The sequence below is a fragment of the Atractosteus spatula genome, chromosome 2, assembly GCF_055471065.1.
Source record: "Atractosteus spatula isolate fAtrSpa1 chromosome 2, fAtrSpa1.hap1, whole genome shotgun sequence".
In the NCBI taxonomy this organism is placed as follows: Eukaryota; Metazoa; Chordata; class Actinopteri; order Semionotiformes; family Lepisosteidae; genus Atractosteus; species Atractosteus spatula.
The window spans coordinates 32,238,380-32,259,122 of record NC_142707.1 but is presented as its reverse complement, the minus strand read 5'-3'; the positions used below and the strand labels follow the sequence as shown (position 1 = coordinate 32,259,122).

The following is a 20,743-nucleotide window of genomic DNA, read 5'->3' as shown; positions in this document are numbered from 1 at the left end:
CAGCATAGTGATCACAGTGTCATTATGTGAAGAAGCACATTCAGATATTAAACTAGTGATTCACTTGGCCTTAAAAATTAAAATTGCATAGTCTTCAGATTTGGAAGCAAAATATTTGCCAGAGTATAACAAAGAGGATTTTTAAGCAACTTAGAAAAGCATAAGGCAAGTTCTTTAAACTGTGTACATCAGTGCTTCTGTTGGTTTTTTTTGTTGTTGTTGCCTGTGTGTAAACTGTCAAGATCTGGATTAGTTTGAGCACAGCAATGCTCTCACCTGGAGTTGAACTCCTTCCATTTGTCTGGATGCTGAAGCAGTTTCTGGTGGGTGCTGTCGATCTGAGCTTTGAGGTCAGCGAGGGCCCTCTTGGAGAACCCTACAGCACTGCGGGCTGGGTCCCCTTCCGGAAGTTTCTGGCAGAGCTCCTCGATCAGCTGGATTCTCTTCTCACTCAACTGCTGCGGGCCCTTCTCCCTGAAGAAAGCCTAGACAGCACCAGTGGGTCAAACATCCAGTTTCAACTGTTAATGAAGTTCAACCTAATTCTCTCAGTGTCTCGCTGAGACCCCCTCTGCTGTGAAACCCTGCACTTGCAAGCTATGGGTCACAGATAAACATTTATAACCACTATCATAAATTCTCTGTCTCTGACGTCTCTGCCAGCCTCCAGGGAATATCAAATAGTTTCAAGAGTCCAAACTGAAGTCAGTCAATATATCTTTTAAAGTTACGTTACAGTAAAATAAATTCACTTCCTTGAAGTTTTGAATATGAGTGTATTTTATGTTTATACATTAACAAAAAAGTCCTGTTTAGTTGCCAGATGAGACAAGATCACTATTGATGCAGCAAATCTAACAGTGATACAGGAGTTCCAAAAAAACCATGTCCTGAACAACAGGGGTCCAGTGCTCCTGCTCATAAAGTGATAACACAGGGATTGCTGGGAACTCCAGCAATAACTTATGGGTCCTTTAACCAAGAGGATCTGTGGGAGAGCTAGCATTCAAACAGGACTCAGTTATGCTACAGGAATTGTATCAAAAAACAAAGAGGTCTGCAGACTCAGGGTCATGCTGAATATAGGGCTCCGTTTCACAGAGTTAATTAATCCTGACACAATCCTCAGGATCTCCATTATTAACAAAAAAGAACCAGGATCTAATGTATGGATATATGGACATCAGTCAATTAAACAGGGGCTTTTACTATCATAGGAAGGGCATCATTAATTCAGCTGTTACATTGATGTTTCAGAGGCACAAGGGTGGTAATTTCTTTCCATGAAACAACCATGAAAGTTGGACTTCTCCAGATTCAAAATGGCTTTGGCAAGAGAGATGAAATGATGCTTTACAAGGTGGAGGGATATTAGAAACGAGAGCAGTGATCTAGTGCCCATCCTCACCCTGTGCTCCCGGATGAGCCTCTCACTGCCGGCCGTGGGGAGTGCTTTATTCTCCCGAGCCAGCTCAGAGCTACACTCCTCCAGAGACAGCTGCAGACGGCTCTTCTCCACCTCAATCTTCAGATGCAGCAAATGATAGGGTGCTTCAGCTTGCAGATCCTGTAGACGAGAGACAACAGATGAGAGAAATGAACGTGGCAATTGAAGAAAGCTGGATTTCGTCAATCAAATGATTTTTGATCTATTCGTTGCTGGCAAAGAGTAAGTCAACTCAAGCAATTCAGTGAATAGAGATGAAATATGCTTAGAATGTAAAAATGAAGAAAAAAAGTAACACTAAACAATCTTACAATCTTACAATATTCTACAGCCCGAGATCACACTAACTCTCTTCACATGCATTGCAAAAACAGCCTGGACTAATAACATACAATAAAGTTATATAAGATAAATAATATAATATATAATAAATAATACAAGAATCTAGAAAAAAATCACATTTGGGAACCAGTTGATTTATCATACAATAATGCAAAACCTTGTGTAATTCAGTATTCATTTATTTTATTCAGATGTAAAATCCTTAGTCTTGGTCAGTGCATAGCATGACACCCATCACAGAATATCATAAAGTACTTTGGTGATGTGCTGTAATCATGTTGCAATCCACAGAACTCAGTACGAAGAAGTAGCCTGTCTTGGCTCAACAAAGAACATTTTTTTTGTTCTGAGGTGTGTAGTAGTGATGGAAATTAAATTAAAATGAAATACAGGTGTCTGCCAACCTTTTGAAGTATTTTTAAAAAAATGTATTAGTGACCCCTGTTGTTGATGGCAAACTCAACAAATCAAGTCTGACACAGTTTAACATGGTACAATGGAAAGTCTGAGCTTTCATGTTCTCCAGGAGAACACTGGTCTGACCTTCCATTGTTTGTGAAGTTTCCGCACAGTTTCCTGCAGGCTCTGCTGTTCCTGTTCTGGCAGAATATCAGTGAACTCATCACAGGCCTTTAGGAATGTATTCAAGACCCTCTGGTCAAGCTGCCCGAAGAAGTCCTGTAAAAAGGCCCCAAAAAAGAAATTTAAGTCCCTACAGTGAAGTATCTAAACAGCTAATATCAACACACAGGACAGAAGCTGACGCATCTTTCCTCGGACTCCCTACTGACACTGAAAGGTCTGTATTAGTACCTTTATTTATTGTAATTCTTAAACATTGCAAGAGATTTTAGGTACCTATGGTCTCCACAAGCTGAGGAATGCTTGCTAGAATTAGAAAAAAAAATTGTAGTGGCATATGGATAAACAAGTGTACATTTGCATTCAATATGCATTTATTATAGCACCTAAAAAGCTTAAGCGTGGGTGTCTGTTTATTTCATCTCCAGGGGCAGTATCTGCAGCAGAATGTACTGTGACTATGATTATAACAACAACTTGGTAGGAATCTCTCATTTTTTCTACCTGTAAATCAGTCTCAAACAGATAAATAAATCATATTGTAATTTTACTACCAATTTAGAATGTAGATGTACTGTAATAATAGTATCTCTAATAACTACTGTATTCTGCACTGTTTACTGGAATAACTATCAATATTTGCACCTTTGTCTAGAGATACATAAAGCATAGAGCTGTTTATATTTCAATATTATATTAACCACATATAACATATTATATTGAAGTATAATATTATATTTCAATATATTTGCATACTAAATACACTGTTATAAGAAATGGGTTTATCAGCACCTGATATATTTCTTATTGATATGGGAATATTAACGTGTGGCTGTTAATCAAAAAAGAAAGCCTGCTACATCTTTCATATCCTATTACAATAATCATATCTTCAATAATCATCTTAATTTATTGTCATTATCCCAACCAACTGAAAAAATGATTATATACATGAACAGTTTTATAATGCTGAGTATGTCTTCCATGTTTAAAAGAAATACATCCAATCATCCTCTAACTCAGAACTGCATAATGAAACAAAAGAATTAAAACCTCAATTAACTTTAATAATACTAACAGAAACACATGATGTAGGTATTCTGTAAGGTAAACAAATGTGTTTTTTTTTCTTACAGTGTGTTTCTTGAGCAATTCTTCTGGATTTCCTATTTCTGTCAAAGATGACTGAGCAATCTTGAGAACCTTCTCCAGCTCAATCCTGGACTCCTCAAATCTCTTCATCAGGCTGCTGTTGGCTTCAGCGTGTCTCCTCCACTCCCCAGCCTCCTTCACCATGGCCTGACACAGACAGAGGGCAAGCAAAGCTGCTGAAACTGGCCCAGCGCACCACCACTAGCAACTGAACTCTGCTAGCGACCAGCAGTCACTAGTCACTGCTAGTTACTAGTCTGCTACTGAGACACCACAGCAAGCTGACAAGCATCTGCCAATACATGCATTATGATATCACCTACTGTAAAAGACCCTGAAACTGTGCAGTGTTAGAGATGTATCTGTTTTACAAGTCAATGAAACTCCTCAGTATATGAATGTGCTCTTAATACAAAATATCAAATTTAAACCAAATACCACATCAGAGAAGTGGGGATGTGTACTTTTCAATTCACATTTAGTGAACAAGGATGATCTTCCCCTTGCTCCATTATGTAAACGATATTATTGTATTAAGAATTCAAGGTGTACAAACAGACGTACAGTACTTTATGGCTGCTGGCCATGTTTTTGGACTTGTAGTGAACAGAGAGGAGGATGACTGAACAAAAGAAGAGTTGAGCCGATCCGTTACACATCTCTGTAACATTATCATTAGAGCTCATTATACTGGTTCTATTAATACTCATGCTGCTGTTTCAGGGAACACACAATCTCATTACAACATCTAAGAGGGATAGAACAAAGGCATATAGAGGAATATTCAGACATTTTCAAACCATCAAAAAATAAGATTACTTAAATATTTACGTGTGGCATTTAGTTCACAGCAGTTTAAGAACTCTTATAAAACACCCAATAAGTTGATACATCTAATTAAAATAACTAAAAATCATCTGGACTGTAGATGATACAGTATTAAACAGCTTTTAATTTTTTTAGAGCCAGATGGACTAAGAATTGCCTGTCTCAGCACAAACACATGACAATTGGCAGTTACTGTATGTTGGTGGTATGTGTACCATATTTACAGCGAATACGTGCACTTTGCTATTTACATTGCTAGCTTGGCATTTAAAATACAAGTGCAATACAGCATAAGAGTTATTGTAGGAGGTAGCTGAATGCTGAGAAATTACAGCTAGAAAGGTGTTTGGGGAATTGTGTCTCTTCTAAAAACCGTAACCTCTATTCTAAGGAGAAAAGCAAGTGTTCTAGAGCAAAAACGCAGCTTATCCAACCATGATAATAAAGGATGCATGGAATTTGATTTACTGATGAAAAATGAGAAATAGGACAAACAGTCTCTGCTCCTGGATGGTAGAAAAGGAGACTGTTATTAAGAATGCAAGTATCATGAGCAAACCAATGATATTTGACAATGTTCTTAATTATTCATTTTGAATTACTCGTCACCCACAGATTTATAAAACATGAAAGTGTGTTTCTTATTCATAGAATGGGTTGATTGTTAGGATAAGCAGCTTATTTAGATGACATGATTCCAGTATGATGGGGAAATAAGAAAATACCAAAGACCGCTCTTACCAATGCATAGAGATCTAACCCGCTTTTAGTGGAACTAAGAATTTTTAGCAAAACTGGTAGCAAATGACAAAAAAGAATATGTGAGATGCCATCAAGTGCGGCGCCTTGAAAAGAGCCAGAGATAAGGACCTGCAGAGTGGAAAGATCTGGATTCCGTTATGGGTCGTGAACTAGTCAGGTTCGCTGATGATGACCAAATTAGAAAGATTGGCAATCATGGCAGAAGAGGCAAAGAAAATTCAAAAGACAAAATTCAAGACTGGGCAAACATGTGGAATATGACATATCATGTAGAACATTGCATGGGGTTGCATGGAGAAGAAACAGAAGATGAACAGAAACATGAAGAAGGTACTCGTGAAAACGACATAAAAGATGTCTCAGCTTCAACACCTACATTTCCTCGAACAGCAGTTCTCAACCTTTGGTTGAAAGAAAACATGTGAATCAGATATAAAGCTAAAACTGTCATCAATCAGAACTGACATTTTGTCCTTGAAGTCAGAGAAACAGTACCAGCCATCTTGTTAAGTTACTCAATGTACAGCGAGGTGAAAAAGTACACCCCCTTAAGATTTTATGGTTTAACATATTTAGGCATTTTTATCTTTAGCTAGTTCTGACCTAGTCCTAATTTTTAAAAATTGCAATCAATTCAATGTGTGAAAAAGTGTTCTCCCATCTCAATAAAGAGGTTATCCTGTATATTGTACATGTAAAATCAGGTGCACCAAATCGTGCACAAATACTTAGTTGATCATTAGGAAATGGATTAATGATGACTAAGTGAAGGTCTTTCCTAAGGTGGTGTACTCACGTTTTCACACGTGTCCTGTGATGCTTCACAAATATAATTGTTGAGCTAACAAATACGTATGTCACCTATTTTAAGGTTCACATATTATTTATCTGTTATTTTGCTAGATTTCCGTCGATAATGGATACAGGATACAACCTTAGAATGGTTGGTACCAGCTGTTCTAGACAAAGTGGGAAGCAATAAAAAGGCAAGCAGAATCAACAGTAATTGATCCAAATCCTTTTCTGCAAATACAGTAATGCAGCATTTAGTGGCAGAAACACATGTGTTCTTCTGAGCACACACCTCACGGAATCAACTATATATATATACTGTATATCTCATTGCAGTTTAGTGATTTATGTTGTTTTCGTTTGCAGCTGAAAAAAAACTTTCTACATTGCAGAAACAAAGGAAAAGAAGTTGATTTGTTAGCGGATTCATGTTGTGTTACATTATGGGCGGTGCGGTGGTTCTGTGGCTAAGGATCTGCGCCTGTGGCTGGAAGGCTGCTGGTTTGTATCCCGCAGCCGGCAAAGGAATCCTACTCCCTTAACCCCAACTACTTCAGGGGTGCTGTACAATGGCTGACCCTGTGCTCTGACCCCAAGCTTCTCTCCCTGTCTGTGTCTCATGGAGAGCAAGCTGGGGAATGGGAAAAGACAACTTCCTATTGCAAGAATTTGTATATGGCTAATAAAGTGATTTTATCTTGTATTATATATTGTAATGCATGTTTTACCTGCAAAGCAAATTTATCGACGGGGACAATAAAGAAAGGTCATTCAAAAAGGCAGGTGGCGTAATTGTATTCATGTATTGTTCCTCTTCAATGTGGCATTCTTCGGTAAAATGTGTGCCTTAACACATGACATTCTGACTTATATGCAGGATAATTTTTTTTTTATCCTGATCTGCTTCAAAAGCAGAGTAAGATAAAAGGGCATGAAAATGTAATGGAACATTTCATCCTGATCAGAAACAGTAGAGTATAGCTTGTGTCAACATGAGAAGCTGCTGTTGTGTCAATATGAGAAAACAAAATAACTTGATCATCAAACATCTGGTATTTGGAAAAAGGTTTTGGTCTATCCTGCTCTCAGAAGAGGCATTTTACACCTGAAAAGGTCTCAGAGATAGAGATCAGGTGGCCGAAGCCGGAAACTATAAAGTGGCTAACCTGTGAAATGGCCTGCAGCTCAGTTACCCGCTTTTGAAGAAGAGCCTTATCGAACTGCCGCAGGGTCTTGCTGCTGGCCAGGGTTCTCTGAATAGCTTGGTTGTTCTTCTCAATCAGCGCTAAAGACTTCTTGCAGTTTTGTTGGCAAATAAGTAACTCCTGGAACGAATGAATCCATGAACAAAGAAATAAACATGCATGCAAATAAACGTTCCATAAAACATGTGCGATCAAAGTATGCACACTTTCCCAACAAGGGGGGTTACTCAATGTAATGGGACAGAAAAATGTCACAAAACCATAGTTTTGGTTGGAAGCAATTTACAGGAATCTCTACAGGTAGACTGACACATCGGACAGCCCTGTAGAGACATACTGTACATGGAACAACTGTCAGATATCATATCAAATGGCAATAGTCAACCCAGCAGCACTGAAAACAGGAAATTCACTGAAGCCTTAATTTCTGTAGATTTAAATTTCTACATTTTAATGCATTTAACCCCATTGGTACACAAGTTTTATTATTTTTCATTTTCATATTGAGAATAATAGATAATAGTAGAGGAAATAATCCTGCATACAGTTCAGACTTCAATAAACTCTGGTTCCCAGTAACTGAACTAAACAACTTTTCTAAATAGTACACTACAGACTGAAGACAAATTTCATAACTTATCTACAAAATTTAATCCATACATTTCTGAAGGATGTATATTTTTCTAAAAATGTACATAATTCTGGCTTTTTTGTTCAGAATCTAATCCCAACTCATTCATCACTCCATAAAAAACCAAACATTTTCCAACGTAGAGAAATGATCCATAAAGCTTATTGTTGTTTTTGCAAAGTAACATTTTTCATTTACACTGTTCTGTTAAAACAATGTGCCCAATACATTCATCTAAACACTGAAATGAGACCACTAATACAAATCCCTGAATTAAGTTTAATGAAAGTTTATAGCTAGCAAGCTTTAGCAAAAAGGCCATGCTAAAAGTCTTAGTAATAAAAACGAAGAGCATCTTGGAGCTACTTTTGTTAACTACTGTCTGTACCAGCTCCATTTCTTCACAGGACATGTCAGAAGAGCTTCTACAATTTATTGACCACACGGTTTTGTTAACAGCAGTTTAACAAGAAAGAAAAGCACCAATCCCTGAATAACTGAAGCCTATATTGGCAGATTGTGATGAAATACTGTTTTGTTTTCCCTGTTTTTTTTTTCACATGGCCTTCTTTTTTTTTTGCAAGGTCTTTCATATACACACACAGTACTTAACTGGATAATTAAGCAAGGATAGGATAATGAATACACTGATAATTGCCTTATTATTAGTTGTGGTTGTGTTTGAATGTTTTATGTGTGGATGCACAATTGTCCTCTGTTTGCCTTTTGTATAATCCACCATTTTGAAACCTGTTATACCCTGCCTGACCACTACATAAACGGAAACTTACCTGTCCATCAGAGGGAGTTGGGTGGGGCCTAGAGCATTTAAACCTGGCCCTTGGGACAGAACTAATTAGTATGGTGGAGTTCTGCTTGATAGAAGGAAATAAGTTTATGTGTGAGCTGATCTGTGTGCTCAGAGTTGTTTTGGATCAAAGCCTGTCTTTTCTGTAAATATAGTTTTTTTTTTTATTTAGTTAATTGAATAGAACTTTTCTACTGTTTGGGGATTTGGTTTATTTTTATGACCATTGAAACCCCTTAAATAAAAACAGGGTGTTATGTCATACAGATTAAGAGTTAAACCATTTTTATCAGACAAGCACACACAATGCCTACACAGTAATCCCCACCTTCTGTTAGTATCCATGGTGACCAGATCTTTATTTCTCACCTGACACTTCTGCTTGAAGTCCCCAGAGGCTTCGGAGTCTCTGCCAGCAGTGATGTGGCTGGCCTTCTCCAGAGACTGATAGAAACTGGTTATCTGCTTCTCTGTTTCCTCCAGAGGAGAAAGCAAGGACTGTGACTCACGCAGCAAAGGCAAGTATCGCTCTCTTATCTGCCATTCAAAGAAAAAGGAGACACTTAGCTGTCTCTGCATTAGCAGCAATGAGCCATAATCACTTTGCAGTTCTAACACTAAATAAGATGCAGCCTGGTCTGTGGTGAAATGGGGAAATGTCCAAGGAAAACTTGTTTGTTGACCACTAGGCTTTGCTCTCCTTTTTGGATCAGAATTTCCAAAGCCAATGCCCTACTACCCTAGTATGGTATTGGGCACACTGCACTGTAGGAGGTGATGTCCTTAGGATGAATTGTTAAACAAAGGTCCTAATTACTTGGCCAGTGAAGATCCCAAGGCACTTTTTGAAAGCATAGGGGTGTTAATCCCACTTTCCTGGTTAAATTCCACTTTGGGCTTGTAAAATTGCGGCCAACTACATTTCTTTTCTTAATTTCCTCCCTTAATGGTTTAAAGCAGTGGTTGTCAAACTGTAGTACGTGTACCACTGGTGGTATGTGGAGCACCCCCAGGTGGTATACCAGATGACCTTGGAAATTTGTTGTGTGCACTGAAAAATTTGGAATTAAATTGAATAATTAAAAAATGTTGTTTTTTTACATTGTTTACAATTTTTTGTGTAAATTACATAAACCTGTAATTTATGTAATCGGTTTCAGAAAGCTTGAGATGTGTTTTCATATTTTCTATTTTAATCAAATTAGATATTTTAAGCCTATGTACTTCGATACAGTGTGCGCGAATACTTGAGTGGACACAAGGGCTGCTACTGTATGTATATACACTACCACTGAAAAGGAGTGCGTGCTACGAACATAAGTGACCAATTATCTTAAAAGAAGTTATCTTTAGCAAATAGGGAGATAGGAGGATGTGCATGATTTTGGAACACTGCCAATCTTGTAAGCACACGAAAGTGTGATAGATAGAAAAATATTTAAGGACTATTCTAGGTTTATTACTTTGAGAAAAATACACTGAGCACCTCTGTGTGTTTTGTTCCCATGCGCATGAAAAAAAAACTTATTTTAACTTCTGAGACAGACTCCTGACTGTCTTTTCAGGCTGCTGTGTATCATCCGTGTAGGGGCCACACTTCAGAAGTGGGTCTCCTTTACAGTATGTGAAGTGCTTTGGGAGATTTGGGATGGAGAGTACTAAACACAGTACATGTCAATTGCTGAGCCTTTACTACCATCAAAATACCTTGCAATCTTTCTCAATAAGTACAATTTTTAAACCATTTAAAGGGCACTATCAGTTGATCAGCTGCAACTGATCAAAGCTCAAGTTAATTGATACCACTGCAGTATGCCACTAACGTATCTAAAATGATAAATGATCAGATCTCAACCGCATTAGCTGTAATGTTGAAGAACAAAACTTTATAGAAGTATCTCAGAGCTAAGGTAGTGGTGGAGAGGAGAAGACTCAAGAGAGGAAAAAAGCTCAACTGCCTAAGGAAAAGTACCCAGAAATAAAAAGATAGCAGCAAGACTAAGGCTGGATTGGGCAGCTGTAGTTTTTCAAAATGTACCACATTATCAAGTACTTTTCCTATTGAGATTTACTGATCTTTGTCAGAAAGTATGAATAATGAAGGTGACACCATGCCTCACTGGACTCTATGATCCCCCCCCCCACTTACAGCCACACTAGTTGTGTGGGCGTCTGACTCCAGTACCTTGCTTAGCTGCTCCTTGATCGTTCCCATTGCTCCGAGCATCTGGCTGGCCTCCTCCTCAGGAGTGTCCTTGGTGAGCAGCTGAGCATTCCTGGTAGCCGCTTTATACTGCGCTTCCATGACTGGCACCTTCTGCTTCACATCCTGCATGATGACATGGTGAAAGGGAGCGAGAGGGGCTGCTTAGCACACAGTGAGGAGGGAGGGCTGACGGACAGCTCCCACTGGCATGCAGGTGACGCGCTGAAGGGACAACTTTCACTCATTTTGAACCATAAAAAATAAACTCAGTAGTTAAATTTTTCCTTCCTTGCTGAAACAGTAGATGACTAATCAGGGCTAGAAATACACAGAGGATACCTGGTTCTTTCCCTTTAAATATTTCTCCGATATTTTTTTAGAAATCTCAATTCCATTCTATTCAGGGCCCAAGTGTAAAGCAATAATTTGTGGAAAACTGGACTCAACCTTCCAGTGAGAGATATTACTTGGCTGGGATTACTTGGGAATCGTTCTTACACTTTCTTACCTCAATATCTTGCACAAAAGTCCTCACATTCAAAAATGACACATGGACAGGGGCTGTCATTTTTTCATTCGCCGTGTCGACAAATGATTTCAGAGCAGACATTCCGTCCTGGTATTCTTTCCTCAATTTGTCCACCTCATCAGCTCTTGCATACTGCCATAGTGTGAGGAAACAATTAGAAGGATAACAGTCAACTACACTGCTTCGTTAGCAATGGTTCTTAAACCAGACTTTCAAGGTTGTGTGTTACAGAAATGTCCCCCAAATTCATTTTGATGTAAACATTATTACATCAATACATTATTACATTGATGTATTGAGGGGTTTTTTTACTTGCTGTCTGCCCATACTTGCAGCTGTCCAACCTATTAATTTAATTATTGAAACATGAGCTATTTAAGTGAATCCACTCTATACCTTAGCTGTATGATTTTTTTTTGTCTGTTGTAAATCTTTTTACAAGATGCTTTGAAAGAGACCAGTGCTAAAACTGTTATTGAGCTTGTTTCATGATGGATTCAGCGATTGAAATAATTTTGTTGCCTGCAGAGGACTTACTTGTTTGACTTTAACAAATAGCTCTCTCCATCTTCCATTAAGCAGCAGCAGCTGCTGTTTCAGGTCCCGGGAGACTGTTTCATCGCAGGTTTCGATGAGAAAGTTGCCTGCATCGTTCATGGCCGTGTGCTGCTGGATCCAGTGAGGCAAGTTCCTGAAGAACTCCTAAGGGCAGGAGTAGTGTGGAATTAGAGAGAATGAAACATGCTCACTACCACACAGAAGGCTGTCTTGGGACAAGAAAGGGGCTGGCTGCTCATAATGACTTTTGACTTTCCTTCTTTGAAGGGAAGAAAACGTTAATAGCATAATGGCTCCCAAGGTTATTTACAAATGGAAAAAATAGTAAAAAAGTTTTAAAATGAAAACTCGTATAGTAGACTAAACAAAGAAAACAATTCCTGTTGACAAAGCATTGTCAGAGTAAAACAGGTAATTTCATATGACAGATTTCTGTTTCTATCAGTTACATCAAATACTTACAATAGCATAATCACAATTTTTAATTTTCTTGCTAGGTCTTCAGAAAATCAGACTCCTAAGGCTTGCCGAATTCTCTGCTCAGGCTTAAAGCTAAACTGGCTTTCTCTTATTTTGAGAGATGGAATAAACAGGTCGAATGCGGACCTACCCGTTTGGCATTTTCAGGCTGGTTCAGCACTTTCTCCGCATCCTCCAGCCAGGCCTGCAAGCCTGCCACTGTGCTGCTGTACTTCTCCCAGTTGGAGATCACCTCCTCCAGCATGCTCCGCACACTTCGCACCTCTACAGACAGGTTCCTCCACTGGGCCGTTGTGTCGCTCAAGAACTTACTCACCCCTTCCCCTTCTTCAGCTAGAAAAGGACATGTCATCGGTAACGCCAAGAAAAACCATCAACATCCTTTCTTCTTGTTCATTTAATAGTTTCCAGGTCAACAGCAAAGCAACCTCCATAAATCATTCTCCTTATTTTTCCACTTAACTGTCCACATTAAAAGTGCAGGCATTTTAAGTAAACATTAGTTAGTAGAAGGGAAATGCAAAAGTCTAAAATTAGGCAATTAAATTTTGGTGCAGAAAATGTTTCTGAAGTTTCATTTGTATTACCACTTTTATAGTGATCCTGAACAACAAATAGATGTGTGCAGTCAATGAAAATGTCAGTCCCAATAAAAAACGGTTTGTGTTCAATAGCTGTTCACCCTAGTATAAAGACTGAAATTAGTATCATTGAATTATTTCATCTAGTTACACAAAGTTAAGGAAAGGTATGATTTAAGTGCTCTAGAATTTCAAATCTCTGGTTCAGAAAGGGCAAATTTCTGGTTCAATGCGTGGAGAATAGAAATGAAGGTTTTCATGCAAGTTTAAAAGAAATTTGATCTGGTGACTTTCTATTGTAATTATCATGTTTTCATCTACAGATTCTTTAATCGGATATGAGTGAGATCAGACTTGGAGAGGGCGTGGGGGAACAGGTGAGGAATATGCAACCAAACCTGCCAGAATGAAGGTGTCAATCAATCACAGTGAGTAAGTGTGGCCCCATCTTGCAGCCAGGTGTTAATTATGCAGCTACACTTACCTCTCCTACTGATCCTAAACCCTAGAACAGGAAGCTAACAGTTAGTTAACTTGCCTTATGCTGGTGATGAGCTTCTATTTTTTTTAGAAATTTGAAATTGCCAATTATTTTACATACCCATTGTGGTTACCATGAGGGTAACAACACCCTAACTGACCTGTGAAATCCAGCTTTGAACTAGAAATCTCAAGATTAAAAGGTCTCCTGTGCATTTCAAGTCATAACTTTCTTGTCCATTAGATTAGACAGTTTTTTTTCTGTCTATTGGTATAATAGTTAGAACGGCTTTAATTCCAAACCGAAGAGCAACTGTGATCACTCAATCCATAAGAAAAATAACATTTCAATCACAAGGTTAACAGTACTCTGAGGCAAGAAAATCATTTAATTGATTTTATTTAAGTCGCAAATTCAAATGCAGAATCAGTAGCAACTACAAACTTGTGTTCTTCTCGTTGTTTCAGACCATCGGGCTGCCCTTCGACAAAGAATCATGGTCAGAAAGTTATTTCCACATAGCTGCAGAAAGAGCGAGAGCTCACACTGTGTGACGACATACGCCTGCTCAGACTGCAGTGGGCCTGAATACAAATGAGAGACCCCTCTGTGCAGTTTGCTACAGTTCAAAAGGCTGCAAAACAGTTACTGTTTAGATTCCAACTGCCCATTCTCCAAATCCTGTGGTGGGTATTCTTTCGGATACAACTGGTAATATTTGCTTTGAAATTAACACTGGAATTTCATAAACTTGAAAAAATTAACTAGATATAATTAAGTCACCTTAAACTGAGATTATAACACGCAGAGATCAGCATCTTTGGCAGCACTTCAAACAATGCAGAAAATACTTGTTAGAAGGATGCTGTGTAAAGCCCACTTACTGGATGACTGAAATGGACGCAATAACACTGTAATTATTTTTGTTGCCAAGGGTTTAATAAGTACTTTGAAGAATAGTTAGAAGGAGTAAATTACACGGATAACCCTCTCAGAATGTACAATTTCACATCTTTCGCATGTACGTCCAAACACAAAAAAAGCCTTGGCTAATTACTTTAAAATTGCATTTACTACCTATCTGAAAGAATGCCAACTCCTGACTGGCACCTGAATAAAAACCTTTCAGACATATGCTGTAATTTTATCTCTATACCTTAGTTAAGTAGTGTCGGAGAGATTTAAAACCTGTAATTTTCACAGGAACACAAGAAACATTTCTGACGAGAATAGACCATTCTGCACTTCAGAGCTAATCATTTGAACATATGAAATTTAGGAAAATTAATGTGTGTAATGAACATTTCCTTGTTATTCTCCTGAGTGAATTTAGTTTCAGATAATAGCTATAGATAATAGTCCATATTATTTGTTCCCTTTAAACTTTTGCAACTCTCATTCAAGTCTCACCCACGGACAAGTTTCCAAAGATTGAAGAAGTCATAGCAGTCTTGTTGTCCTTCTCTATGACATATCTACAGCATATCATTATTTATTATGTGGAGAAGATCAGAATACCTAGATCACATTATGGTGTATTGCAATCTTTCTTGACTAATGTTCTGTGTGCCACACTGTTCAATAAGTTTGTTAAATATTTGCATGTGTATAACAATTGTTTTGTTAAACACAAAGATAACCAGTCTATAATTTCCTGGATTATTGAGATGCCCTTGTTCTATGCCCCTCTATCTATTCTATAAATGTACATTGCAATATTACCAGTATTTAATGGCATAAGAGACTCTTCACTTAAGAGCCTCTTTCCTTGGTCTACTTATCTTGATGTATTTATGTCAAATACATATCTTTGTGGTATACAGTATCATCACTATCTTATCTTAAGTGATCATTATCCAGAAAGGTAGACTTCAGCAGATAATGCAATACATTTTTATTAATTACACTCATAATTAATTCATAATATTAATTTTATTCATTAATCTCAAGATTAGTTTTTGCATCTTTAGAAATTGCTTTTAGCAATACAATCTTTTTCACAATGTATAATGTTTTTGTTATTTTTATAATTAATTGTATAAACTGCTTTCATCACACTTAAATACTGTATGTTAAATAAGTACAAGCAAAATATACACAATGTTTCGGCTGTAGAGCCATCTTCGGGGGTCATTTGGGTGTCTTCGGCCTGAAGAAGGCTCCACAGCTGAAACATTGTTTCTTTTCTTCCCTTTTCAGCATGGAATGAACCTTTACTTTTTTTCTTTGCAGCTTACGCATGCTGATGTAACTATAGTACTTAATAGAACTACTCATGCAAAATATACAACTGCATTGCTGTTAATTCTTACCTGAACCGTCTGATTTTACATATAATTCAGCTGCCTGTTTCAGAGTTTGATAGGTCATCTCATATTGTTCAAAGAACTTATGTCCTTCAATAAATGACTACAGGAAAGAAAAAATAATATTTCAATAGAAGCACATTTCAATTAATCAAGTTACTCAAATGCAAGCTTTTAATATACATATCAGCTCTTTGAAATGTGTGAGGTTACAGTATGTCTCACTTGTAATAGCTGTAAATACTCCAGCCATGTGGACACTACATGAAATAAACTCCAAGATAAAAAAACAAGCCACGCTTGACACTGGAAACAAAAGCAGGTGCCACAGACAGAATCTAGGTCTCTCTAAAAGATTCATGCAGATGTCTTCAAATCAAAGTGTTAAAGGGGCTTGCTTCCTTTATCATTTTTTTTTTTTTAATCTGACTTGGCATTTGTTCAAGCAAGGTAACCAACCTGTTTCGGTTTTGCAGTGGGTGAAGATGGAAAGCAAAAAACATGAGACTTTGATATTATTACATGAAAATGATAGTCTAAAAAGGATTTATTTCCTTGTAAGGGTTATTTGTTTTGGGCAGCATGGTGGCACAGTAGTTAGTACTGCTGCCTAGGAGCTCTGCAAACCTGGGTTCAATTCTGGACAGAGTTTGTACTGAGTACAAAAAAAATAGTTTCGTTATCTTCTGGGATAACTGGCCCTGGCGTGAGTGTCAGTGTCTGTCCTGTGATGGACTGTTGTCCCATCCAGGGTATACCCTGCCTTGCACCCCTTGCTTGCAGGGACAGGCTCTGGCTCTCTCATGACCCAGAGTTGGATAAAGTGGTAAATAATAATTCTGTACACTTATATAGCGCTTTTCAGGACACTCCACTCAAAGCTTTTTACAGTTAATGGGGACTCCCTCCACCACCACCACCAATATGCAGCCCTCACCAGGATGATGCAACAGCAACCATAGTGCACCAGTATACTCAACACACATCAGCTATCAGGGGGGAGGAGAGCAGAGTGATGAAGACAATTCAGAGATGGGGATTATTAGGAGGCCATGATTGGTAAAGGCCAATGGGAAATTTGGCCTGGATGCTGGCGTAACACCCCTACTCTTTTTTTCAGAAACATCCTGCACAGAGAGTCAGGATCTCACCCGAAGGACGGCGCCTTTTTACAGTATAATATCCCTGTCACTATACTGGGGCATTAAGACCCACAAAGACTGCAGGGTGAGCAACCCCTACTGGCCCCCTAACACCACTTCCAGCAGCAAGTTTAGCTTTCCCAGGAGGTCTCCCATCCAGGTACTGACCAGGCTCACACCTGCTGAGCTTCAACAAGGTGCCAGCTGTGAGTTGCAGGGTGATATGGCTGTTGGCCACAGAGCTGGTTAGAGCTGCATGAGCAAAACGTTCTGATATTTTTTCATCTACTCACAACGTAGTTCTGTAAAAGAAGCTCCACTGATTCTTTTCTGCCATATTTGATGATCCAGGACTTCAGCTTGGATTCTGCCAGCATTAAAAATGCCAGCAGGCGATACTTCATTTCCCAGAATTCAAGTTTGATTAGATGGGCTTGAGATGTTGTGGACACATAATTAAATCTGTAAATAAAATAAAAGAAGAATAAAAACAAACTGACTTGTGAGGCAAAATGTCTTTTCATAAATAAGGTGTTGTCTAAAAGGAGTTTTGTCTTTTTCTTTTTTCCTCTACTTTAAACCTCAGAATAAATACAATGCAAGGTATCCAGTTTGTACTGTATGTGCAAGACATTCTACAAGATTTGACTGACACAACAGAAGAGGAAGACAGATGTAATAATCAGTTAACTTGTGCTGAGTAAACTCGGGAGTATGAACAAAGCAGGACTAACCTCTCTGCCATGTCTTCAAGCTGCTCCATGGGGATGGGGACTCCATTAACAGAGCCATCTCGGTGGATCTGCTGGAAGGTCAGCTTGTGTCCCTCTAGACTGTTCAGCATGTCCTGTTTACAGGGAGACGAGACCAGTGACAGGTGAGCTGCCTCTGAGAAGGTCTGTGGTGAAGCTTACCATCTCTTCAGACATAGCTAATGTTATCACATTTGTATTATGTAGCCACTGGCATTCATCTGACTGGCAATAAGTACATGAGTGCAGGTGAAAACATCTAATGTAAACCACTTTACGTATCAGTATTAACTAATCATGATTAGCATGTGATCAAAATGTTTCTCAATCCATTCTAGTGGCAATATTGACAATATTCAAAGACAATCTCTTTGTTATGTTATTTCTAATGAAAAACACAGCGACTGTTCTTTGTATGATAGAAAACTAAACCAGGGAAATGGAAAGGTTAATTTCCATTTCCCTGGAAAAAAAAAAGGTCTGGAAAAAAAAGAAGGTCTAGCACTAAATATACTGTAAATGTTAACAAGGTTGTCATAAGATTTTATATAAAGCTCTGTAATTCATTCCATTACTAAGGCAAGGAGTAATATTTTCAAGGAGCTGATCTGGTTTCATGGAAAGTGTTGAGAAGCGTACAGTATGAACTGTACCTTGTGCTGCTCCAGTTTCCTGTGGATCACATTGGCTGTTTCCTCGTGAGCCTGCTGGATGGCAATGTCCTCTCGCAGGGCTACCTCTGCTCTGTGCAGCCAAGCGCCGATCACACCCAGGGAGCCAGGCAGAGACTTGTCCAGATGAACATGCCACTCCAGAAGCTGGAAGAGACAGGGCAGAATCGAATCCTGGCATGTGAATCCTCTCCGGCACTTTGAAAGGCAACATTAACGCTCCAGACAATCTGAGCAACAGCTTGAAGTTGCGCTTTTTTATAAAAACATGAGCCAAACAATTTCTCTGAAAAAATGGAAGCCACTTATAAACAAGGTAGAGGGACCATGGGATGGATAAGTACTGTATAACTTAAATCTCGAAGGAGAATAGCAATAGTAACCATAGGTATCAAAACAGAAATAGAAATATGAAAGTAATTATGGAAAATTAAGACTCCGGTAGATCACAGCAATATTATCAAGCTCATCTGTTTATCTTATGTTTTTTTGTTTTTCTCGATAAGTTTGTTTGTAATATCATTGAATTGAATGGTGATCAATGATATAATTTGTATTTCTAGTGAAAATGTACATACGTGAGAATTTCATCTAAGATATCTACTGTATACGTATATGTACAAAAGAATGTTTCAGAAATCTTTGTAGCTTGTTGCAAGCTTGGTGGGCTTGCAAATGGAAAGCAAAAATAATAAAAATTAAGTTGCAAAAAAAAAAACCTGAGCACATTGTGCTTGTGGTAGAGTACTACCTAGAGCTCTTCAAAGCTTTTCTCAACACATGGTTGGCTTGGATACATTCCCAATTTACAGACAACCAGCAGAATTTAAAAGAAGGACTGAAGAGCACACAGCTTATTGACTAACAAAACAGTCACTGTTCTCTTTCTGAAAGGGGTAAATTCTGAACTGCAGACGAACAGCAGACAACTGTGTGTAAGACCTCTCCCGGCTAACGCAACTTGCAATGCAAGCCCAATGCAGCAGGGGTATATTCGGCTGTCAGAACGTACATTTTTGTGAAAAGATATTTCAGGAATGTTTGTGGGATTTTTTTTCCTAAGGATTTAATTTTACTCAGAAGTAACAGTCAAGAATATAACGGGAATGAATTTGCCTTCCAGGACTAAAATAAAGCAAAGGTAAATTTCCATTTTATGGAAATATTTTCCATTTCCATTTCATTAATACTTTCATAAATCTGATTAAATTATTTTTTTTCCTGAACCGAAATTGAGGATAACAGACTAGGACTCGAGGGGGGCTCTCTTTATGAAAGCAGCCTGTCAAACAAAATTAGCATCAAACAAAGAAACAGGCTTATCTGCATGACTTGTGGGTTGTTTATAAATACATCCACAACCCATTGGACAGTGAGAGATTGGCCAATGAAAATATACTTATATTTTAGTTATTGACCATAGTGAGAGGAGGGGGATTGAGTTGTATTATAAATTTCTCCAGTATATACACCTGTATATACAAATTCAAAACAACAACATTACAATAGTCTTATTACCATATGACTAAACAAAGACCCCAGAGGGGATATATTAATCCTCACATCAAGCTTTCATTCAGGGATTTGTTTCTAAAAACATTTAAATATAGACCAGTGTCATTTAAGTGACCTGTGCCCTTAGCAGTGAAACATACTATAATACAATAGCAATGCATTAAGGAAAAAAATAACCTTTTTAGAAATCACAATCACGACTGCTTGTGAATAAGTAAATAAACGCAGTTTATTAAAAGTAATAGATTACAATTTTGGTTTTGATGTGAAACTAAACCACTCAGTGACATCAACCAAATATAATATGCAGTGCACCTACAGTACCAACAAACACTGAAGAAAAACCATAGGAAATTTAATGATTATGCCCTTTCTTCACGCAAACAGGATCACTTGCAAAAGTTTTGCTGCTGTCACAAGCATGCTGTGATAAATTGAACCCCACCCAATTGTCCAGCACTAGAAAAGATCTGTTTCACAAACCTATAACCGTTGACATGTACTGTATTTTTACATTTGAACACATGCGCAGTGTTGGTGTGAGCAACTCGTATCCAGTGTTGTTTCCTACATATGGCAGTCTTGTCACAGAGTACAGTATGGCGAGGCAGAGAAGCCCCTCTCACCCTGGATGACAGTCTTTCCCATGCCTGCTTCAACACAGCCTGGTCTGACGACAGCTTGCCATCTCTCTGCAGCGGCTGAAGTGCCCCCTCCACCTGCTTCTTCTTCATCTCGTACTGCACCCGGAAACTCTTAAATGACTGCAAGGCAATGCGAAAAAAAATTGGATCGTCAGCCCATCCACAAGCCATTGACATGCCTGTTGTCCTCGCTCTCAGTTCAGGGCATATGGAAGCAGTGACTCGCAGCTTTTCACAAAGCGCAAAAAAGGCGGAAACCAACACAATTCACGAAAGAAATATCTGTGTGCTGCGCCATGCAAAATAATTCAACTCCCATTTGGTTGAAT

The 20,743-nt window shown here is 38.3% G+C and overlaps 1 protein-coding gene across 1 annotated transcript in view; it reads right to left on the bottom strand.

The window, feature by feature from the left end:
* Positions 1-20,743, bottom strand: part of LOC148839567 (nesprin-1-like) — a 219,048-nt gene that overhangs the window by 143,192 nt on the left and 55,113 nt on the right. Inside the window, exons 10-24 of the mRNA XM_088908442.1 lie at positions 20,397-20,534; positions 18,238-18,402; positions 17,567-17,679; positions 17,126-17,294; positions 15,697-15,793; positions 12,453-12,655; positions 11,822-11,986; positions 11,264-11,416; positions 10,735-10,878; positions 8,919-9,086; positions 7,072-7,230; positions 3,506-3,670; positions 2,333-2,467; positions 1,409-1,567; positions 277-485 (exon numbers count right to left, since the gene is read on the bottom strand). Of these exons, the coding sequence (XP_088764568.1) occupies positions 277-485; positions 1,409-1,567; positions 2,333-2,467; positions 3,506-3,670; positions 7,072-7,230; positions 8,919-9,086; positions 10,735-10,878; positions 11,264-11,416; positions 11,822-11,986; positions 12,453-12,655; positions 15,697-15,793; positions 17,126-17,294; positions 17,567-17,679; positions 18,238-18,402; positions 20,397-20,534 (2,342 nt within the window). The remainder of the gene's footprint in view (positions 1-276; positions 486-1,408; positions 1,568-2,332; positions 2,468-3,505; positions 3,671-7,071; positions 7,231-8,918; positions 9,087-10,734; positions 10,879-11,263; positions 11,417-11,821; positions 11,987-12,452; positions 12,656-15,696; positions 15,794-17,125; positions 17,295-17,566; positions 17,680-18,237; positions 18,403-20,396; positions 20,535-20,743) is intronic.